General features: G+C 36.3%; 3 protein-coding genes across 5 annotated transcripts; 2 read left to right on the top strand and 1 right to left on the bottom strand.

The window, feature by feature from the left end:
- The first annotated feature begins 1,701 nt into the window (after positions 1–1,701).
- On the top strand, positions 1,702–5,465 carry LOC126789998 (uncharacterized). The gene is made up of 4 exons (XM_050516124.1): positions 1,702–2,330; positions 2,799–3,424; positions 4,226–4,416; positions 4,607–5,465. Exons 1-4 carry the CDS (start codon positions 1,769–1,771, stop codon positions 5,244–5,246), a joined length of 2,019 nt encoding a protein of 672 aa, XP_050372081.1. The 5' UTR covers positions 1,702–1,768; the 3' UTR covers positions 5,247–5,465.
- Positions 5,466–9,203: 3,738 nt separating this feature from the next.
- LOC126790025 (calmodulin-like protein 11) lies at positions 9,204–11,397 on the top strand. Of its 2 annotated transcripts, none has more exons than XM_050516149.1 (4): positions 9,204–9,503; positions 9,714–9,871; positions 9,990–10,070; positions 10,974–11,397. In XM_050516149.1, exons 1-4 carry the CDS (start codon positions 9,395–9,397, stop codon positions 11,109–11,111), a joined length of 486 nt encoding a protein of 161 aa, XP_050372106.1. In that variant the 5' UTR covers positions 9,204–9,394; the 3' UTR covers positions 11,112–11,397. The 2 variants fall into 2 exon arrangements, with proteins under 2 accessions (XP_050372106.1, XP_050372107.1); XM_050516150.1 differs by having other exon boundaries at positions 9,213–9,470; positions 10,974–11,394.
- A 1,216-nt stretch (positions 11,398–12,613) lies between these two features.
- LOC126789994 (probable GPI-anchored adhesin-like protein PGA55) lies at positions 12,614–16,653 on the bottom strand. 2 transcript variants are annotated; one of them, XM_050516118.1, is made up of 7 exons: positions 16,505–16,653; positions 16,221–16,279; positions 15,931–16,128; positions 15,666–15,824; positions 15,183–15,425; positions 14,855–15,067; positions 12,614–14,581 (listed from the first exon to the last, which is right to left on the bottom strand). In XM_050516118.1, the coding sequence occupies exons 2-7, from the start codon at positions 16,261–16,263 to the stop codon at positions 12,816–12,818; spliced, it is 2,622 nt and encodes an 873-aa protein (XP_050372075.1). In that variant the 5' UTR covers positions 16,264–16,279; positions 16,505–16,653; the 3' UTR covers positions 12,614–12,815. The 2 variants fall into 2 exon arrangements, with proteins under 2 accessions (XP_050372075.1, XP_050372076.1); XM_050516119.1 differs by having other exon boundaries at positions 15,666–15,788.
- Between the last annotated feature and the right edge of the window lie 4,394 nt (positions 16,654–21,047).

Raw genomic sequence — 21,047 nt, 5'->3', positions numbered from 1 at the left:
AATTCTCATTTGTAAGTTATTTTAGTACTTCTAACAATTTTGATTATATTTTTAGGGTTATTTTCGTTATTTTAACTCTAAATTCATTAAATTCACATTTTTTTTTATTTCTTCCTATAATTACATTTCTTTAGAGATAATTAAATTGATATATTTACTCCATCTATTCACATATATCGAAAATAATTTTTTTTACTTAATATACTTATCGTATCCTAATTATTTTATACAAATGAATAAATTGCCTTTATGTAATTATAATTTTTTATTAAAATATTTTTTTTAAAATTATTTATAATTAAAATTAATTTAGATTGATAGTTAAATTATGAAAATTTATATACGTAAATCATTACAGATACTAAGTGGATGAGTTATCAAATTTTTAGTGATAATTTAGAGGCAATTTGGAGATATTATGAAAAAATGAAGTAAAATAGAGATATGATGACGGAAATAACCCTGAAAATATGGTTAAAATTGATATAAGTACCAAAATGACATAAATTTGAAAACTTTAGCTACTAAATTGTCAGTTTTCATACATTAGATACCAAATTGTCTAAATAGCCAAACATCATGTACTATAAGAGGAATTTACCCTTATGTATATCGGACTCACGATATAGATAATGTATACTAATCAATTATATTATTTCATGATATTGTATCCAATTATATTATTTCATTATGTTATATATACTCAATAAAAATTATTTAAATATAAGTAATTAATAAAAAATAAAATAAAAAACAAATAATAACATTAAATATTACATCACAATATATATAATAATTTTTCCAACTACAATATAAAAATAGGAAACACGTAATAATGCCCCATAATAATTTTTTCCCTGCAAAAGCATAAAATACTAAAGAAACTCCCAAAACTCTCGTCTAACTTATTGCCACGTGTCACACACTAAAGAGTAATTATTATGTGTTCTAAACACATGAGAAAATTTTGAATTCGACTGAAGTAATGTCCTGTAGTCATTTTCACCTGATATATTTTGACACCTTTATTTATTAAACTAAAATTATTATTTTACATATTTTTATTATTTGTGAAATGACCATTATTTGTATTAATGAACTAGGATTTCAGATTTAGAGTTTAGAGTATAGGGTGTTAGAGTTTTGAGTTTATGATATAAGGTATTAGAGTGTAGAGTTTTAGAAAGAAATCCAAAATAGTTTTTGTTACAATAACTTGAATATGATTTTTATTTTTAAATCATACGTCTCAAATTGAAAATTGAGTATCACTGGACATTGCCACGTGGTTCTCAAGGAGAACTGAAAAATCCCTCATAAACACACTATATAGCATTGTCATGTGTTGTACTCATTTAACTATATTTCATAATGTGGTAAGGATGCACATTGTAAAAATAAAAAGTAGTTAAATATAAATAATTAATAATATAAACAATATAAAAATAAATTGATAATATTTAAAAGGTATAACACAATAGATATAATAATATTTACCCGCTAAAATATAAAAACCAAAAGATGTACGTATGATAATTGCCCCGTAATAATTTTCCCCCCAGTAAAAGTATAAAAAACAAAAGAAAGTCCTGGATTCGTGGCCCCAACGGAATCCGCACCAAAACACATGATTTCTTTTCCTCCTTTTCCCCAAAAATAAAAATAAAAATAAATATATAAATTAGAAACTGGAAATAACTGATCACTCACACGGTTCCTTCTTCTTCTCCACACTTCACTCTCCCACTGATCAAACTCCCCCCCCAAAATGGCGTCGTCTCATCTCGGCGCATGTACTCCACGCGCCTCCCTCTTCTCCCCACACCGCTACAGATACCGACGCCCGATCGTTCTCGAACCGACGGCCGCGGCGCTGTTCGGGAGAGTCTGCAACAGAGGAGCGAGCGTGACGGTTAGGGCGGCAGTGAAGGATGGCGGAGGCGGTGACTCGTCGTATCTCGGAATGTGGAAGAAGGCGGTGGAGGGCGAGAAGAAGGCCGTGGAGTTCCAGAAGATAGTGGAGAATTCGGCTCCGGCGGAGGACGGCGGCGGCGAGGTGATTGTGGAGAATTTGGAGGTGAAGAGTCAGGAGTTTGAGAAGATTCTGGAGGTTTCGAAGGAGAAGAGAGATCGGATTCAGCGAATGCAGGTCGTTGATAGGGCCGCGGCGGCGATCGCGGCGGCTCGCGCGCTTTTGAAGGAGAGAGGTTTGAAAAAGGAGGAGTCCGGTTCGGGTGGAGTGAGTACTGAACCGGATTTAGGTGGATCGAGGACTGAGCCGCCCCTGCTTGGCGAGGCTCCTGAAGAAGAAGAAGAAGAGGAAGAAGAAGGTAAAGGTTTCAACTTTGTGTTGCTTTTGATTTGGAAATTTTGAATTAGTGAATATTTTTGTTGAGTTTTTTAGTTTAGATAACTGGATGCTAATGATGAATGATCTTATAATTTTTTTAGTGTAAATTTTTTGGCTTTATTTGAAAACTGGAGATATGAATTTGTTAAGTTCTGAAAGTTAGAGCTATTGAAATAGTTATTTATATATTGCAACAGGTGAAGTACTTGGTTGATTAACATCTGATCTTTTGTTGTTAATATGTGTATTGTTGACTTTGCTTGACTGGAAAATTCCAGTCTAATAGTTGAAAATAAAGATAGACACTTGAAAATTGTTCTGTAGTGTTTTCGTGCACTTTTGTAGTGATTCATATGGAGATGCATATGGTCTCTTACCTTTGCCTGTTTGTTAGTGATTTTAAGCATTTTGTTCAGATTGCATGTTGTAAGTCTTTTGGTTTTGTCAGGATTGGAGGATGGGAGTGTGATTGTGCCTCAGTCAGAAGGCAGTTCAGGAGCTGCGACTCCAGGTCCGGACTTTTGGTCGTGGACACCACCGAGTAGTGATGGTGTAATTGACTTGCAGGCAGCGAAAAAGCCTTCAGCAAATCCAAACATGAGTTTACCGGTGAAGGAGAAAGAGCGATCCTTGGATGTTTTGTCAATTCCGCTTCAAAGTAATATTTTTGAGAACCCTCATCTCCCCCCTATGCAGTCGCTGAAGGAGGTTGAGAAAGTGGATGTCGCCGAGTCTACTTCCACAAAGGAGGATCATGAACTCGGACATGAGTTCTCAGTACATGCCGCAGAAGCTGCTCGTGCTCTTAATAAGGCGGATGAGGAATCATTATCTGGTGTGTATACAGATGGAACTAGGTGGTGGAAGGAATCTGGAATTGAGCAAAGGGCGGATGGTGTGACGTGCAGGTGGACAGTGATCAGAGGTGTAAGCGCCGACCAAGTTACCGAGTGGCAAGACAAGTACTGGGAAGCTGCAGATGAGTTAGGCCACAAGGAGCTTGGTTCAGAGAAATTGGGACGTGATGCACACGGAAATGTCTGGCGTGAACATTGGAAGGAAGCTATGTGGCAGGTTAGTGTGCTTTCACTACACTTTTTCTCTTCCATTAAATCTCGTAAAGGACTGCTTCTAAAGCTGCAACTAATGCCTCATGCGTTTTTAGTGTTCTTGATATAGATGGACTCGTTTCATTAGCCTTAGTCTTAGGGAGTTAGGGTTAGGAGCAATAGTAGTTCATATGTATCTTATATTTTAGTTTATTTTTCTCTTTGCAATCTCATGTTCTGTTAAAGTGAAAACACCCTGCAAAATAATCCTATGTTTCACCAACATGATTTTCCCAGAAAGAGTGTTTAGCCATTTATAGCTAATTTGTAGCCATTGACTTCTTAACATCTGTGTGTTAAGAACTATTACTGAAAAAGAACATCGAGATTCAGTAAATCATTCACTTCTGTTTTCATCATTTTCCCAAAGATCGCTAATATAGTTTATTAGTTCGACATATCTGAACCATTTTCTAGTAGGATATAGACAGTAAGTCTAGCTACTGTCTGAGGCTTAATTTACTGAAAGGAGTTTTGTACTCACATGCCTCACCCTTATCTAACCCTTGGATGATGTTTATGCATCCCTCACCTACTGGAAGCACAACATTTCCATGTATGTGTATTTTCATTAATCTGGTTCAACTCCCTCTATTTGTGTGTGCTTTTATAGGCATGAATCTTTTATGCTTTTAGCAATGATATGCAATGCAAATTCATGTCCTGTGGTATCATCTTCATGCAGTTTAATAATAATGTATGACCAGTTTCAAATGTTTCATAAATTGGAAGACAAATTGAACCACAAGTTTTGATTCGGTTGCAGGATTGTGGACTTGTGCATATGGAGAAATCTGCAGACAAGTGGGGTAAGAATGGTAGAGGCAATGAATGGCAAGAGAAATGGTGGGAGCATTATGATGCTTCAGACAAAGCAGAGAAGTGGGCCCATAAATGGTGTACAATTGATCCAAACACAGAGGTTGATGCTGGTCATGCTCATATTTGGCATGAAAGGTACCAAATCTTGACTTAAATGTTTTTACAAGCAACCCCGAAAATCTTTACATGACAGTTGCTATGCATGTACTATTGTTGTGCATATGTCCATAAATCTGTTCTCCTTCTGGTTGAACATGTTGATCTGCCAAACTTCTATATCTTTTTTTTTTTTTTTTAATTTTCAGTTTGATCTCTTCTATTGCAGGTGGGGTGAAAAGTATGATGGCCATGGTGGGAGTGACAAATACACTGATAAATGGGCAGAATGCTGTGAGGGAGATGGTTGGTCAAAATGGGGCGACAAATGGGATGAACATTTTGATTCAAATGGCCATGGTGTGAAGCAGGGTGAAACATGGTGGGAAGGCAAGTACGGAGAGAGGTGGAACAAAACATGGGGTGAGGGTCACAATGGTTCAGGGTGGATTCACAAGTATGGGAGGAGCAACAGTGGTGATCACTGGGATACACATGAGCAGGAAGACACTTGGTATGAGAGATTCCCTCACTTCGGTTTCTATCACTGCCTCGAAAACTCAGTTCAGCTCAGGGAAGTTCGAACGCCATCAGAGTTTCTAGCTTCAGAGACTTCATCAGACATGCTTTCAGATACTTCATCGGAGCTGCCTCCAGAGACTACCGCGGAGACGTCTATAGAGATTTTATCAGAGATATCTCCAGAAACTTCATCAGAGATCCCTATAGAGACTTCAGCTGAGATGCCTTCAGAGACTTCAGACATTTCTTCAGAAAGTGCATTGGACGTGTCATCAGACACTCTATCCAAGTTGCCTTCAGAGCTTCTATTGAAAAGAGAATCAGAGTTGGCCTCAGAGATGTCATGAACCATGACCTGACCAACCTGCAAAGGCAATCTATATAAAAAGTCATAGTTTGATCTCCTTATCTGAATAATGAGAGTGCAGTAAATAGGACAAGTAGTATTTTACTCTAGGCTTTTGTATTTGCGGGTTTCTGTTTGGTCCTTATGTACCATAAACCTTTGAACAAAATTTCTCTGCTCTTCATGTTTGACCATCCAATAAAACATCGAGGTTTTCCAACTGTTGTAAATAATCATGACTGAAGTAGATGTAACCTTGACATTTTCCTGCAAGACAAACCCAACTGTGAGCTTATAACTCCAAAGTAAACAAGTCAGAAGAAGCCATGATTCACATGAATAATGAAACCACCAGCCTTGTCTTACATGGATGTCCAAAAATAGATGCGTTTACTGTCTCTGACAGCTACTTCAGCACTGTCCCAAGTAAGTACTACTTCTAGTACCACAGGCTGTGGTGGCGATCATTACTCTCTCTTCCTATCTCCCTTTGTAGAACAACCACCAGCAAGCCACTTCAGTTCGGCAATCCTTTATTGATTTATCATATGATGTTGTGATATAAATCCCCATGGTTGTTGTTTGTGTGCGCACTTCAGTCTGATTCTGAATCTGTATGTTATCTGATACATTTGTTTGATTTAGTTTCCAGTAATCAGTGGGGAAGAAAAAGTATAGACTAGCAGTTTAGTTTGTGGGTTTTTTCTTCTTTGATCAAATCATGGCTATTTCAATGCTCTATGGAGCTCAAAATCTGAAACTGACTTCTGGCATAGCACCAACTGGTTAGGTTGTGGGGGGAATCTGCAATTTGGGTCTTTGATCCCCAGAAAGGGTTCTGTTAGTTATGGCAGAAATTCCAATGCTAGAACTTTGGGACCCATTTGTAGTGTCTCATCCTCAAGGCCTGCTTCTCGGCAGATATCTTGAAGGTCTCATTCCTCAGATTATAAGACATGACCTTACGTGGTGTAAGTAACAAGAGATCAGCTGAAGAATCTTCCTCATTATATTTTTCCTTCTCTTCAGAGATGCACAAGATGAAAAAAGCATTTGAATCAGGAAGAGATGCTAATACTGGATTAAGAACAATATGATACTTGAAAAACCAGCCAGAGTAGTCCCTCTCCATCTCCATCACTTCAACTTGGGTTTTACAATGCTCAAAAGTCTCAATCAAATACAAGTATACAACTTGCCACCAGACTCCCCAAAGTGGAGAGCGAATGCGAACAAAGCTCCGGTGTCGGACCTCGCCATGTCCATCTGATGTTTTTGCTCTTAGATCCAGTCTCTCTGCGCAAAGAAGAAGACGAAAATGGTGACATGGGTGCCCAGAGTAATTTTCTAGGTGCCTATGTAGGAAATTATGATGTTTTTTTTTAAAAGAGTTGTGTTAATGAAGATGACACCATGAAGGAGATCAAGATCTAGACCGAAGAAACCCTTTCACAACCATTCACACTACTAGCCACACTATCTGTCACACTACCCATCATAGAACAAAATCAGTGTGACTGGTAGTATAGCTGATGAATTTTGTGTGTGACTGGTGATATTTTGTACGACAACATCAGTGTTGATATTTGAATTGCATGAGTTGATTTGAGAAGTTCAAGATCACATAACAGTATACAAATGTCCGTTATTTCTAGTTATTCTTCTTTTTGTCACAACATAGTTATAGAAAACAGTGTGACTGTTTGTGTGATAGGTAGTGTGACATGATATGTGACAGGTAGTGTGACATAATATGTGACAGGTAGTGTGACATGTTATGTGACAGAGGGTGTGACAAGTAGTATGACATGGGGTGTGACAAGTAGTATGACATGTAATTTAACACTAAACCTTAAATCCTAAACGTTAAACCCTCTAGGGCAAATACATCAATTCCAATATTTGAAAATGGCCTTCGGCCAAAGGCATGTCAAATTTGGCTACCTAATTTCATAAGGTATATGGCGGGCCCCACTATTATTATTATAGTTTTCATTTTTATTTTGTATTACCATTTTAGCATTTAGGAAATAATTATTTTGTTATATAAATGTATTTATAATGTCTTTAAATATAAAAATTATTACATAGTATTAACCTCGTTGTGATTTTTCATATGAGCCTAATATTTGATATGTTAATAATTTTGTGCTTAATTTTTTTTTATGATGCATACCCATATATGTTATTGGTCAAGTAAATGAATTAATTTATTGATAGCCTAGTCAAAACCATACTTGAAAATAAATTCCAAGTTGGGAAAAAGAGTACTAGGAAGTGAAATACAAGAACATAAAGAACAACAAAAAATAAATTCATAAAATTAACATAATCATACACTAATATTCTGGTAGATTAACATCAGTTATTTAAATATTTATATATTTTCAAAAATAAATTTAGCCGTTTCTTGCCGTTACATATATATAAATATATATGTGTGTATAGACACATTTATTTATATAAAGTCAGCTAGTCAAAATAGCCGTTTTTATGCAAATTTGAAAATATGGCCTATGGTGGGAAGTTAAATTTTTAGTGATAGGAAAAAAAAAACATTTTTGAGAGAATATGCTTATTTTGGGTAGGTTATATTGGTTTAGCCTATAGCATATGGGGGTCATTTAGTATCATCTTCATACATGCACAAGCTAAAGACTTCACGTAATTAAATATAGTCATCAACTCATCATCGTGTTCGTGATCGAGTGCAATTTTAACAATCTAGAAAAAGTTCCTTCTTGGCTAATCAACGAATGTGTAACTATCTTATTCCTTAGATTATAAGATATGTCGACCTTTACATGGAATATGCAACAAGAGAGGACTGTTTGTATGAATTATCCCAGCAATTACCATGTCATGTTGTGAATGAATTATTTAATGTGCATTTGCTGTTCTTGGCAAGAAACTTGTGCAAACAATGATCCAAAATTTATTTTCCTTTATCCTCGCACTGCATTATTGATATGGAGATTTTTGCAATTTTTTTTTTTGGAAATTTTTGCATTTGTTTGCACTTGCAGATTCAATTTTGAGGAAGAAAGGGACAAGACAATCCCACTTTAGAAGTGATGGTAAGGTGTTTGATGAAATGACTCTAAGAGACTAAATTTGCAGAAATAAAGCAACTTAATATCCGGGCTTCTACATTTCGCTACGTAGAGAAAAATTCATGAATCCGCGGATGAATTTGCGAAACCAAAGATCTGGTAAGAGCAGTTTACCAATATCCTTGTAAAATTATTTCCATTATCATTTATGTATTCTATTGAAGTACGCCTCTTTAGTTTTGTCCTTTGCAGTTTACGAAGTCCTGTTGGTCCTTTTTTGTTTTGTTTGTTTTTTCTGAAGGGCAAAACATGCTGCTGCTACCATATAAGCGCGTTGAAAATACTAAGTATTAATATTTGAATACAAATTGAAGAAGAAGAAGATACAGGACAGCTCTGCTTGCTCTCTCTGGTCATCTCTCTCTCTCTCTCTCTCTCCCCTCGTGCAAGCAACGCAGCGTGCTTTTTGGGGTTGAAAATGTGATGTGGGAAGCAATTTACACAGCTCCCCATAGACTTTTTACGTCTATACTCTCCCTTTGAATGCCCTTTGTCTCCTAAACATCAAACCTTCTTAGCTGTCTTTTTAATGTTTCCGATCAAATCATATAGTATTCTATATGCATTTACAGTTGAGCATGGAGATGAAGGTATTGGAAGAAAGAAAAAACTAATGAATTTTTTTTTTCTGCAAAGCCCTTTTAACTAAAGTCCATGTACAAACTAGAAAAAATGGAAATGGGAATGGTCGTGTAGTTTGAATATATGATTCTTTTCTTTTCAATAGAGCCATGACTGTAACAACAAATTCCAGTCATGCATACGAGCCTTGAAGTTTGACTGGTTCTTATTTTACTAGATGGGAAACAAATATATATTGTTTGTTTATAGATGATAAACAAAATGTGCTAGACTTGCTCAATTACCCTATTGGACTACTACATAAACCCAGCTAAGATTGAGCTATACTCAACTCAACATTCTCTCTCTCTCTCTCTCTCTCTCTCTCTCTCTCTCTCTCTCTCACGAGACAACTGTAAGATTTCGAGTGTTCTTGAGGTTTTATTCAGGGGATTTTTTAGCTTAAACAAATAGCATGGCAGAGGTACTAAGTGAAGAACAGATTGTTGAATTCAAAGAGGCATTTTGTCTATTTGATAAGGATGGAGACGGTGAGTTTCCTACTACTATGTCCTCAATTCTTGGTTAGTACCATTCTCTAGCTGTTGTCTATGTCTTCTTATTAAGTTCAGGTTCTGACTTCTGAGATTTAGGAATGTACCCAGAAACAGAGGAAAAATAGAGCAATGGTATTTAGGAGTAGAGTCTTATGTTTATAAGTTTCTATTTAGACTTTAGAAGTTTGGATGCATTTTCATACAATGGGGATTGAATTTGAAAGTTTTATTGTTCAGGTTGCATTACTATTGAAGAATTGGCTACGGTTATTCGGTCTTTGGATGAAAATCCAACAGAGGAGGAACTTCAGGATATGATAAGTGAATTTGATGCTGATGGAAATGGGACGATTGAGTTTGCAGAGTTCTTGAACTTGATGGCAAACAAAATAAAGGTAGGTATTTTGTGTGCATGGTATTTTAGCTTTTAATTTAGGAATTAAATAGACTTATTGACGCTTAACTGATTTGATACAAAAACCTTTAATTTGTTTGTGTATGTAAATATAACAGGAAACTGATGCAGAGGAGGAGCTCAAAGAGGCCTTCAAGGTATTCGACAAGGATCAGAATGGATATATATCAGCTAATGAGGTAGAAAAACAATTTCTTTCCATGCTTTCATAGAATAGAAGAAGGGGTTTTAATCTTTTTTTAATCATTTAATCGTCTGCATTTGTTAATTAGGATGCACTTGCCGAAACAGTCTGTTTCCAAACCATAGTTTACACACACTTGCTTTTGTTTCTATTTATGTCCAATTTTGTTCAGAGAACATAAAATGTCTGAAATTATTGTAATCAAATTCTTGCATAGTGTCACCACCATAACCATAGAAACACTCTACAGAGAGATTTCCCGTCGTTTTTCTGGTATCGCGCTTAAATCATGTTAGTCTAATAAAATTCACATTACTAAGTCATGTAATGAGAAAGATAGACACATTGTTGTATAAAATCGCTGTAGCAAGCAAACAAAATATATACATTTTTTTTGTTTGAACCACTAGTATCAAATTAATATGAAGATGTTTGAACAAGCTATCTTGAGCTGGCGAGCACTGAACATAGATTATAAGAACAACAATTCAGAATTAGTGATGGTTTCATTGCACTGACATTAAATGTGTTGCATCATAGCATTGATTGTTAGGATTTTGCCAGCATGGAATCAAAGGATAACACAGAAAAATAATAAGAGAATCAAATGTAGCTTAAGTAACACTAATGCTTGTTTAGTTTAAAATTCTTATATGGGTAGTCGTGAAATAATTCTCAATATTTAATCAGGGTTAATCTCATCTTTTTAACTCTGCAAAGTTTTTATATGTGTGAGTATCCATCCGTATCTTGATTCCCTGTACCTTGTACAGTGCAATGAACATCAACCATTTTTAGTTGACAATGTTTTATCCTGTTTTCCCAATTAATCTCTAAGTGACAACAGAATCTAACACACTACAAACTTATTTTTGTTTCTGCTGCCTGCTCTCTTCAGCTGAGGCATGTAATGATCAATTTAGGCGAAAAATTGACAGACGAAGAGGTCGAGCAGATGATCAAGGAGGCCGATTTGGATGGCGATGGTCAAGTAAATTACGATGAATTTGTGAAAATGATGATGACGATTGGATGATGATACAATAGTACTCAGACATGTTGAAGAAAATTCTCATTCACATTTATTCATTTTCATCCTCATTTACTCCAAATGAAATAAACAGATGTAAAAGATGTCAATGACCAAAAGTGCAGCAGGAGTTGACTAGTACGTAGTACCCTTTTGATTTGTTCCATTCTTTCAATTCCACATTGTATTTTTTTCTCTTTTAGCAATATATCATCGTGTGCTTTTGATTCAAAACGAAGCTCTCACTGTCATACATATCCATTTTGTTAATGAGATCTTTAGCTTTAACCATTTTTTATGACCATCTCTCAAGAATCACAGTGCACCGAAGATATTGTAGCTTCGATCATGATTGTCCTCTCAAACTGAAGAAGTTATGTTTATCCCCGATGATCTAACATTTCGTACTCTTGATTCTATTGTTCATACTAATTGTAACGATTTCATCCGAATTAGCTGAAAAGGGAAGAAAAATAAAATCTCTACTGCTAGCTAGCAACATATCCATTATTCCATTATTTCTTCTTCTCTTTTCTTGGGACCTATTTTAGTTTATCTTCCAACTCATCTGGGGGTTTCTTGATTTGAAGTTTCTCCAACTCTTGGTTCACAAGTCAGACACTGACCAAGATGAGTACATAGTACACTTTCCTAGACTTCTAGCTTTTGTTAAGCTGTTACTTTCATTTTGAATTTCTATGCAACGACCTCCTTTTTGCAAATCTTATATCTTTCTTAGAAGTTCAACCTTTCATACTAGCTATCCTAAAACCGTGTAGAATGTAGATATAAACTATATTGCAATAACCTTCGTCGTCAATCACCTAAATTTGATTGTGGAAAGATTTCTTGATCATGTTTTGTTCATTACAAGGGTCAAATGTTGTGGATACTAGACTCATGCTACTTGTATGGGTGTTTGATATGTGTAACGACCTTGTAACCTTTCATCCATTATTCTTTCAATCTGGTGCAAAAGAGTTTCTTCTTTTGATTTGATTCTTTTTTATGTTAACTTATAAAATATGTACTGAGATATTGGTGAGAATTAGATACTATGGAGGTCAATCAAGTTTATGAAAAATAGGGTCATGGAACATAAACTATGAACAATAATTTTGTGGATCCACACAGTCAACCGTTTGCCTCTGGTTATGGTTATGGCTACCTGAACATTTCACAAAGCTAGCTCATCCTTTTATCCAAACAGTGCAGACACAATCAAGACTATAATTTGTAATCGTTAGAGTGGATGTTCAATTTCGTACTAATTAACTTTTCTTATAAAAATAATGATAATATGCTTAACAAATTAATTACAGTGAGTATTGATGAAACTTTGGAAATGTTAAAACTTGACACATTCCCCTGTTTAGTACACAAGTTTCAGACTCAAACTCCATCATCTGTTATAAAAATATACTATTGGATACAACAAACAAACTTACAAGAAGAGGCACAGTATGTCTCCTGAAAAACTCTTACAATTGTTTCAAAATCAAATAAGATGGCATTACATCAAGACAGTGGACATTGACAAAGAAGTAATGAATGAAAAAAAAGGAATAATTGAAAGAACACATAATGGATTTTCATAACTTGGATAAGCATATATACTTACCATTATCATAACCAGGCAAATATAAATCAGAACTCCAATTCCCAGAAAACTCCATACCCAAGCAAATATCAAAGCTCTTAAGAAGACTTTTAACTGATCACAGTGGCACAACACAAGCAGTTGGAGAAGAAAGAAGGACGGTGCCTGCGCTTCTCTTTGCGTTTTGATGAAGTTGTTGTAGCTTTTTTTGGAAGTGAACCACCTTGATTCTTTGTTGCATTTTCAGCAGGAGAATTGTTCTCACGTATGTTTTGTTTAACAATATTGATTTCTTCCTCTTCCTTCAGAAATCTTAGAAATGGAGTGTTTGACTCCTCTGATTCGCTTCTTTGCAATGTATCCACTTTCTCACCTTGGCTTGCTGAGCTTTCTAATTCAGCCTTATCCTGAAACAACAATGGAGTGCCATCTGATTCTTCAGTCCTTGCTTCATTTTGGAGATCAAGGCTAAAGCTCGGGGACTTTTGTATCCCCGCATGAGCCAAGTTATCAGGATCAGATTCAGTGCTCACTGTGCTGGACCTTCCCACAGTTTCATGTGTTTCAGAACTCGAACTTACAGATACTGATGATGTTACAACTTCAGCAAACGTTTTAGATTCTGTTGCTAATGCTTCTGCTTCGGCGTGATGTGCTTCATTAAGTTGTGTAACTTGTTGACCAAGCATCTCAGCTTCTAAATTATTCATGGAGACCAATGCTTCAGCTATCCAGCTTGTAAAATCAATGGCTGGATTTTCAGCAGCAAAAAACTCACTGGAATTCTCTTGCTTTGATTCTGTGATTGAGTTATTGATGCTTTGAACATTCTCAAAAGAACTTTCTTCTGGAGGCAGGCAATCCTGTTCTGCTCTTTCTGTTTCTTCCATTTCAATGGCAACAGAAGGTTGTGTGTTATCCTCTCTTTCTTGTACATTCTTCTTACCCACTAATTCTTCTTCCTTGAGGCTGAAATGTGGAATGCCTAACTCTGGTGAAATGATTCCAAGTTCAGGAACCACATGCAGTTTCCTTTCTGATTCCTGATAGCATTGGTCCTCAGAAGCCTCATGTTGGTTATTGAGACGCATTAGAACTAGACCACCATCCTCGACAACCTTTGGATCCTCGGCTTCAGAAACCTTGTTGCTTGAAGGACTGATCACTCTTATCATTTGGCACTTCTCATGTGCAGGCTCAACCATTAAAGATTCATATAATTGGTCACAATCAAGTTCTGAATCCATCCCTGACAGTAGGCAAGGTTGGATTTGGTTGGTATAATTCTTCTCCTCTCCATTTTCCATTTCTTTTTCTGCAAGTCTGTTTTCTTCTCTAAGAACTGTGCATGTATCCATAGGTTCAGGAACTTTAACATGAGAGTTACTGAGTAGAACTTCTGGTTCCAATTTTGGCCTATCAATCGAATACACCTCAGTTGGAAGCTCCACATTGCAGTTATTTTCTAAGCCAACAAGATCATATGATTCTGTTGGTTTTATGTAGCTGAATCCATTTTCGACTTTTTGTCCATTTTTTGTTTCAAACTGCTCTTCTGATAACTTGAGTTGTTCATCGCAGGCCGTTGGTTCTGGTGGCAAGGCATCTTCTTGTCTTTCCAAAGCTGGATCAGGACTAGAGTCAGCACTTTCCTCAATATTTTTTAACGTCTTAGACACTAAGACATGATCATTAACCTCCAAATCAGAAGCAAAAGTCGGTCCCAGGCTGTCCTTACTCACTAGTAAAGATCCACTTCCAACTTCTACAGATAGGTCAGCATGAATTGTAACCAACTCCAGTTGATGTGACTCAATATGCTCAGACTCCTTAGCTTTCAGATCAAGTGATTTAGATACAGTACCTTCTTCATTCTCTGTTCAAAAGTTAAAAGCATATAAATGTACCATAATGGTTTTGTTTATGTGAACATACAATCACATTACTGATACTGAAGCAGAATAAAATAAAAGGATGTAGCAAAGCACCATTCACATACTATATTAACACATGAAAATCAAGAACAATTTTGGCAAGTGCAGTGTGAATATGGAATATGATATAATGATATTTTTTTGATGATAATCATGATATCAGTCCAATGTGCAACACTGTTCTTAACAGAACATGACTAACAATTTTAGCATACCTATCTTTATACAGTCCTGCTTATCAAGCTGGTGTTGATCTGTTCCTGCTTGTGTATCTGTTTCCATCTTTGTTTGCTCTGTTGGCTCTTCATATCCTGCGTCACTTGATAAAGTAACCGGTTGCACTTTACTGTCTTCTTCCCTTACTTTAGTCGATTCCATTGTAATTTGTGGAAATTCACCAAGAGGAGGAACTTCACTATCTTCTTGCTCTATGGACAAGTCAAACTTTAAGATACGAGTACAAATATAGTCCATGGTCTGCAAAGTTTGATTAGTCAATTTAGACAATCTCCACTAATTTACCACTTTTGGAGAAAGGCTAACCTTGTGTACTTGATTTCTGGTTTTTGATGCAAGGATCTTCTGTCGTCTTTAATGCATCAGTAGCCAAGTATGCAACGTTTTCATAAAAATCATTGCCTTCAACTTCAACTCCTATTTGATTTCTGTCATTTGTATCATTTTCTTGAGTACTTTTTAGCAAAGATGTTTGGCAAGCTTCTCCTGTAACGTTTTCTTTAGGTTCTAGATCATCTGATGTCGATATTCTCCTATCTTCCTCATCAGCTGTGAATTTAATATATAGGATATGAATGTGGTGAGTTCATCTCTATATTTCCTTTTTATTAGTATAGTCGAATACATGAACTTAATGAAGTACTAAGTTTTTTCAAAGACTATTAGTTGTACTGCATTATATTTGAGAAGACATTATACCATGGAAACTTAGAGGAGGAGCTGGTTTATCACACACACACATGCATATTTTGAAAGAATCTGGCTTGTTAAGTTGGTATTGCATTGTACCTTGTCCGTCAGATTCCTCCACATTTTTCGCTATCGTCTTCTCATGAGCTGGATCATTCAGTTCATTATCTGATTTACTGTCTGTGTCTCTTGCTTCAATTGCTTCCATTGTAACTCTTGGAGCTTCACCAAGAGGATGAACTTCAGTATTTTGGTTCTCTATGGACATTACCATATATTAAGCTCAAACCTTGTGTCAACAAATATATGAGATCTCAATAGCATAGATATAGACTTGACTCAATCTAGAAAAAAAAAAGCTAACCTTCTATATTTGATGTCTGGTTTTCGACGCAAGGATTTCCTATTCTCTCTGCATCATCAGAAGCCAAGTTGGCAACATTTTCATGAAAACCCTGCCCTTCAACTACAGGTACTAATTGATGTAGTTCGTTTGTATCATTTTCATGAGTAGCATCTTCCAAAGATGTCTTCAAAGTTTCCACTGCAGTGTTGTCTTCGTCTACAACAGATTAGCAATGTACAATGCTCATGATACTTGTGACCGCATAACAAAAGGCTTATTTTACTGTTCAAAACTTTAAATCACCATACCTTTCAGAACTGATGTGTTGTTGTTACCCATCTCATTTCCCATGTCAAATTACCAATCCCTGCAGCATAAAACCAAGATCAAACGGTCTATTGATTTGAGACAAGCTCTACTGTTTCTTATATCAGTATATAAAAGGGTACTCAGTGCAAAATCCAAGTCTACTACCATGGAGATGATGTTGATGCAGCTATAAACATTTAACACCAGTTTTTTTTTTTTTCTGTGAAACTTGCATGACAGGGTGTAACAGTACTTGATTATAATGGTAGTGTTGGATACTCACTGGTTTAGCTTGAAGCAAAAGCCTCATTGGGGCCATCTCATCTGTCAGCCAAATGGATACATGAGTACCTGAAATTGAAAATTCGAGACTTCGAAAAGTTCATGGGGACATTGATAACGAAACAAAGATCGCGATCGTGATCTGCTGTGCAAGATGAATTGTATGCTGCCTTTTGGTGACCTGCCCTTATGATTATATTGTGTGCCAAACAGCCAAGTCGTATTCTTATTCCAAAGGCTGAGCAATATCTAGGTCAAAGTCACTCTAACCATGACTTATGGAGCAGGTAGGCATTTTCTATAATGTGCGCCGCGCAGAGGCGTTTGAATGGCATTGTATTAAGGGAAGTGTGCTGCAGAAATCCAGGATGAATGGGGTACATCACTACATCATGCGGCTTGGTGTTGTTCTTTCTAGAGACACAACTGTGTTACTATATAAGAATGAAGTGGATCGATCTTAAAGAAAACCTAACCTAACCTCAACTAGAAAAAGCCCTCTCCAACCTTATGGGCTAAACTAAATTTTTTATATCACATTATCCCAATTAGACCATTAATGGATATCGTTTAATTTTATGAAAATTAATAATAAATAAAATTGTATATAACCATTCACATAGGTAGAAAATGATTAGAGGAATATGTCCATGTACCATGAAGCCTTATCTATCCTTCGGGTGATAGCGAGAGAATATGTAATGGTCTCCTTAGCTTGAGTTTGTCTTATGTGAATGAATTCTCTTTTCAAAAAAATAATTAGAGAGGACATACACCTAATTCTTGTTGAGAATATACACACTACTAGAGATAACTCATTTAGAGACTTTTTTTTTTGGGACATAACAAATTTTTGTCACTCAAACACTTTATTAGGGACAAAAATTTTGATTTTGCCTCTAAAAGTTTTGTTGTTGAGAACTCATCCGCTGATAGATGTTAGAGACATAATGTAATAACCCGAATTTTCGGGTTCAAATTGTATGAATTCTTGGAATTTATTAAACTTGGAAAATTGAATAAATCGCATTTTTTCGCTTCACGACGATGTCAAAACGAAACGGAACCGTCTTCGGAAATTTAAATTGGAAAAACGTTACGTTTTGTGACTTGAGAGTTGACTTCAATTTCGTCGTTCGTTTTCGAAAACTTCCTTCACGGAAGTTGTAGAGCACGTCACGCGTTCTTATTGGACGTTGTATGTGAAAGTTATTAGCGACGGAAGTTAGTTTCCGATTTTGAGAAAAGTATAAAAGGACTTTTTAGATAATTTGGGTTTCCTAAAACAGAAACCCCTCCCTCTCTCTCTCTCTCCCCCCCTCGCAGCCTTCCCTCTCCCTCTCGACCCCAACCCCTCCCCTCTCGAAAATCTCTCGGCGATCTCGCCTCACCGACCGTTGTGGCCCTCACCACCGACCTCAAAGGCACCGCACGGCCTCCAGCTCCCCCCCTTGGACGCTACACGTCGTCGTTCGCCGCGCCGAAGCCCCCTCGACGACTTGAAGGTTCTGCAACTCGCCGCTGTCCAAGCGTCGTCTCCGGCGACGCAAGCACTTGGCGATAGTCCCTCTCCACCTTTCTTCACCCCCCGGTGCCACCTGCAAGCGGATTCGCACTCGAATCGCGCCGCACTTCGTCCATCACGAAATCAAGCACAGTCGGCGATCCGAGCTCATCCGGCGACTTCCCAGTGGTCCTAGGGCTCGATTTAGGTACGAAAATGTCTCCTTTTGTGCGATCTACATGTTTGTGGTTGAATTTGTTGGATTTTAGGTGGTTTCGGAGGAGGAGATGGTGGCGCACGTGTCGCCGTCTCAGGCGGCGTGTGAATGGTTGTGGAGGGGAGACGGCATTAAGCCGTGGAAGGAAGGAGGAAAAAAGAAAGAAAGAGTTTTGGGCGGCGGTGGGCAAGCCACGCACGCGCCCCCACGTGCGGCGGCGCGTAAACAATGATTTTCGAACAGTAATTTTTTTGTAAAAAGTAATTTATGTACAGTAAATGTAAAAAGTAATTTCTACACAATAAAAATATAACAGTAATTTCTGTACGGTAAATTGTAAAAGTGATTTCTGAGCAGTAAATCTAAAAGTAATTTACGTACAGTAATTATAAATGTAATTTCTAAATAGTAAATCGGTGATTAGTATTTACTGGAACATTAATTACAATGAAACAATACATTGGTGTACATGAATATGTAAATAGTATGTACATGAACAATAATACGTGAATAGTATTTACGTGAACAATAATTATGTAAAAATCGTAAATTGCTTAACAGTAAACAATAGTACTGATTCGGCATTTGAGGTCTACGTAACGTTTCTAACCACTTTATGATACAACTAGGTGATCGACAAAACAAATGAAGGATTTGCCGTCAGTATTGTGGAATTACGCTCAGGAAAATAAGGTGAGTAAATCTCACTATGACGAGTCTACCCGTGGCGGTGATTCATAATTACGCTTTATTTTCAAAAGACCGAACTATGATATGTATATGATATTGTGGGTTGTATATGTGTATAAATGGTAAGAACGATACATATATATGAGTTGCTATATTATATATTGTCATATTCTTATTTCCAAATGAGTTTATTTATAGCACTAATAATTATTTTATTTAAGCATATGTCGATTGGTTTTTGTACAATAACATGTGAGGATTGTATTGTACGTGATGTTAAGTTGAGCCATGTTAAAACGTTTTTCTGTCTTCGGACCTGTCTTCAGACGTGTTGGCATATCGGAACCTAGTCTTGGTCGGGTGACAGTTACGATTCAGTTAGAACGCTAGTCTGTCTACTGATGTACTGCATGAGGGGTAACATATGGGTTACCTGCTTATGAGTACCCATATTTTTGTGATATTGGATAACAGGTGGGTTGCCCAATGTCTGACGGCGTACTGCATGAGGGGTAACAGATGAGTACCTGGGTCTAATGAGTACCCGTATTATAAATGTATTCGGGTAAACAGATGGGTTGCCCAATTTCTCATGAGCACTTATATTTTTAGATATTATTGGACATCCAGATGGGCCGTCCTGTGACTCATGAGTGCATTTATAATTAAATGTTTTCAGTATTTTTCTCTTGTATTACTATGCGTGTTATACTGTTGTTTTACTCATACGAGTTGCAAAGCTTACTGGGTATGTGTTTACAATCTCGGTGCACCTATTCGATGGTGTAGGGGATAGTTATGCAGGTGTGGATTAGTAGAATTGGAAGACTACTCTAAAGATTTCGAAGTTTCATTATTTCTATTTATGTTGAGGATTGAGAGGATTTTATATTTCCATTTGTTATAATGCTTGAATTATAAACTAATTTTGTAATAATCAAATCGACTGAGATGTACTATGAACTCAGTTACGATACGCTGTGACTATAAGATGATTTCGATTTATTTGAGATTGTTTAACACTTGAAATTTCGGGGTCGTGACACATAAAAACTTTCAATTGAGACAAACAATATTTTTCCCAAAATTTAGTTGGGGATAAAATTAATTTTGTCTCTTAAATTTCTTATTTTATCTCAAAATTTAGGCAGGGAATTAAACAAATTTGGAAGATAAAAAACAGGAAAATTATTCATCTCTATTACGTAATACATTTATTCGCCTAACAAAAAAATAGATATAGTAAGATTTTATTTTCAGTTGGATACTAACATTAAATTCAAAAAAAGAAATTGAGATTTGGTCTCCTTATTATTGAGAGTTTCCATAGAATACAAAACCATGGCACAAACAGATTAGATTAAAACAATACCTTTTGCATGTAGGATTCTTAATTGATAAGAATGATGATTATTGAGTAAGACAGACGGTGGAGTGGGTGGACTTTGATTATGGAAGGGAAGGTAAGGGAACCTACGTACTCACGTAATTGTATATTCATAATGCAATAGGTAGATTTTTTGCGGGGTTGGATATGTATTGTTTTGAGAAAGTATCTTCTAATCAATATCTTTTTGGCGGGCATTTCATTAAGAAGCTATGGCGCCATGGCGGGAAAATTTAGCTGGATCTCATTATATATATATATATATATATATATATATATATATTAATATAATATATAAGGCTTTTCACATAAGGAGTCTTTATCTTAGTTTAAGGTACAGATTTTCATTTTTAACCAACTTTTCGATCGAGTTTTCACATCTCCACCGTCTAATATCTAGGTTATAACGTATAGATCATCTCCATAAAAATTCAGCCGATTCCATAACCGTTAAGGTACTCATAACTTCGATTTTCTACTAAAAATATGAACGGTTCAGGTTCGGCAAATTCAATACGTCCATTGGTTTTGATTAGTTCGATACCTTAACGATCATGAAATCGGCTGACATTTTGTGGAGATGATCTATACGTTATAACCTAGATATTAGACGGTGGAGATGTGAAACCTTGATCGAAAAGTTGGTCAAAAATGAAAATCCGTACCTTAAGCTAAGATAAGGACCTCTTTATCTTCCCTCTCTTTCTTTCATATTGTTAATATATACCTGAATTAGATTTTTTTTT

This window comes from Argentina anserina, chromosome 4, assembly GCF_933775445.1.
Source record: "Argentina anserina chromosome 4, drPotAnse1.1, whole genome shotgun sequence".
Classification (NCBI taxonomy): Eukaryota; Viridiplantae; Streptophyta; class Magnoliopsida; order Rosales; family Rosaceae; genus Argentina; species Argentina anserina.
Note: the sequence above shows the minus strand (reverse complement) of the source record. Positions and strands in the feature narration are given on the sequence as shown.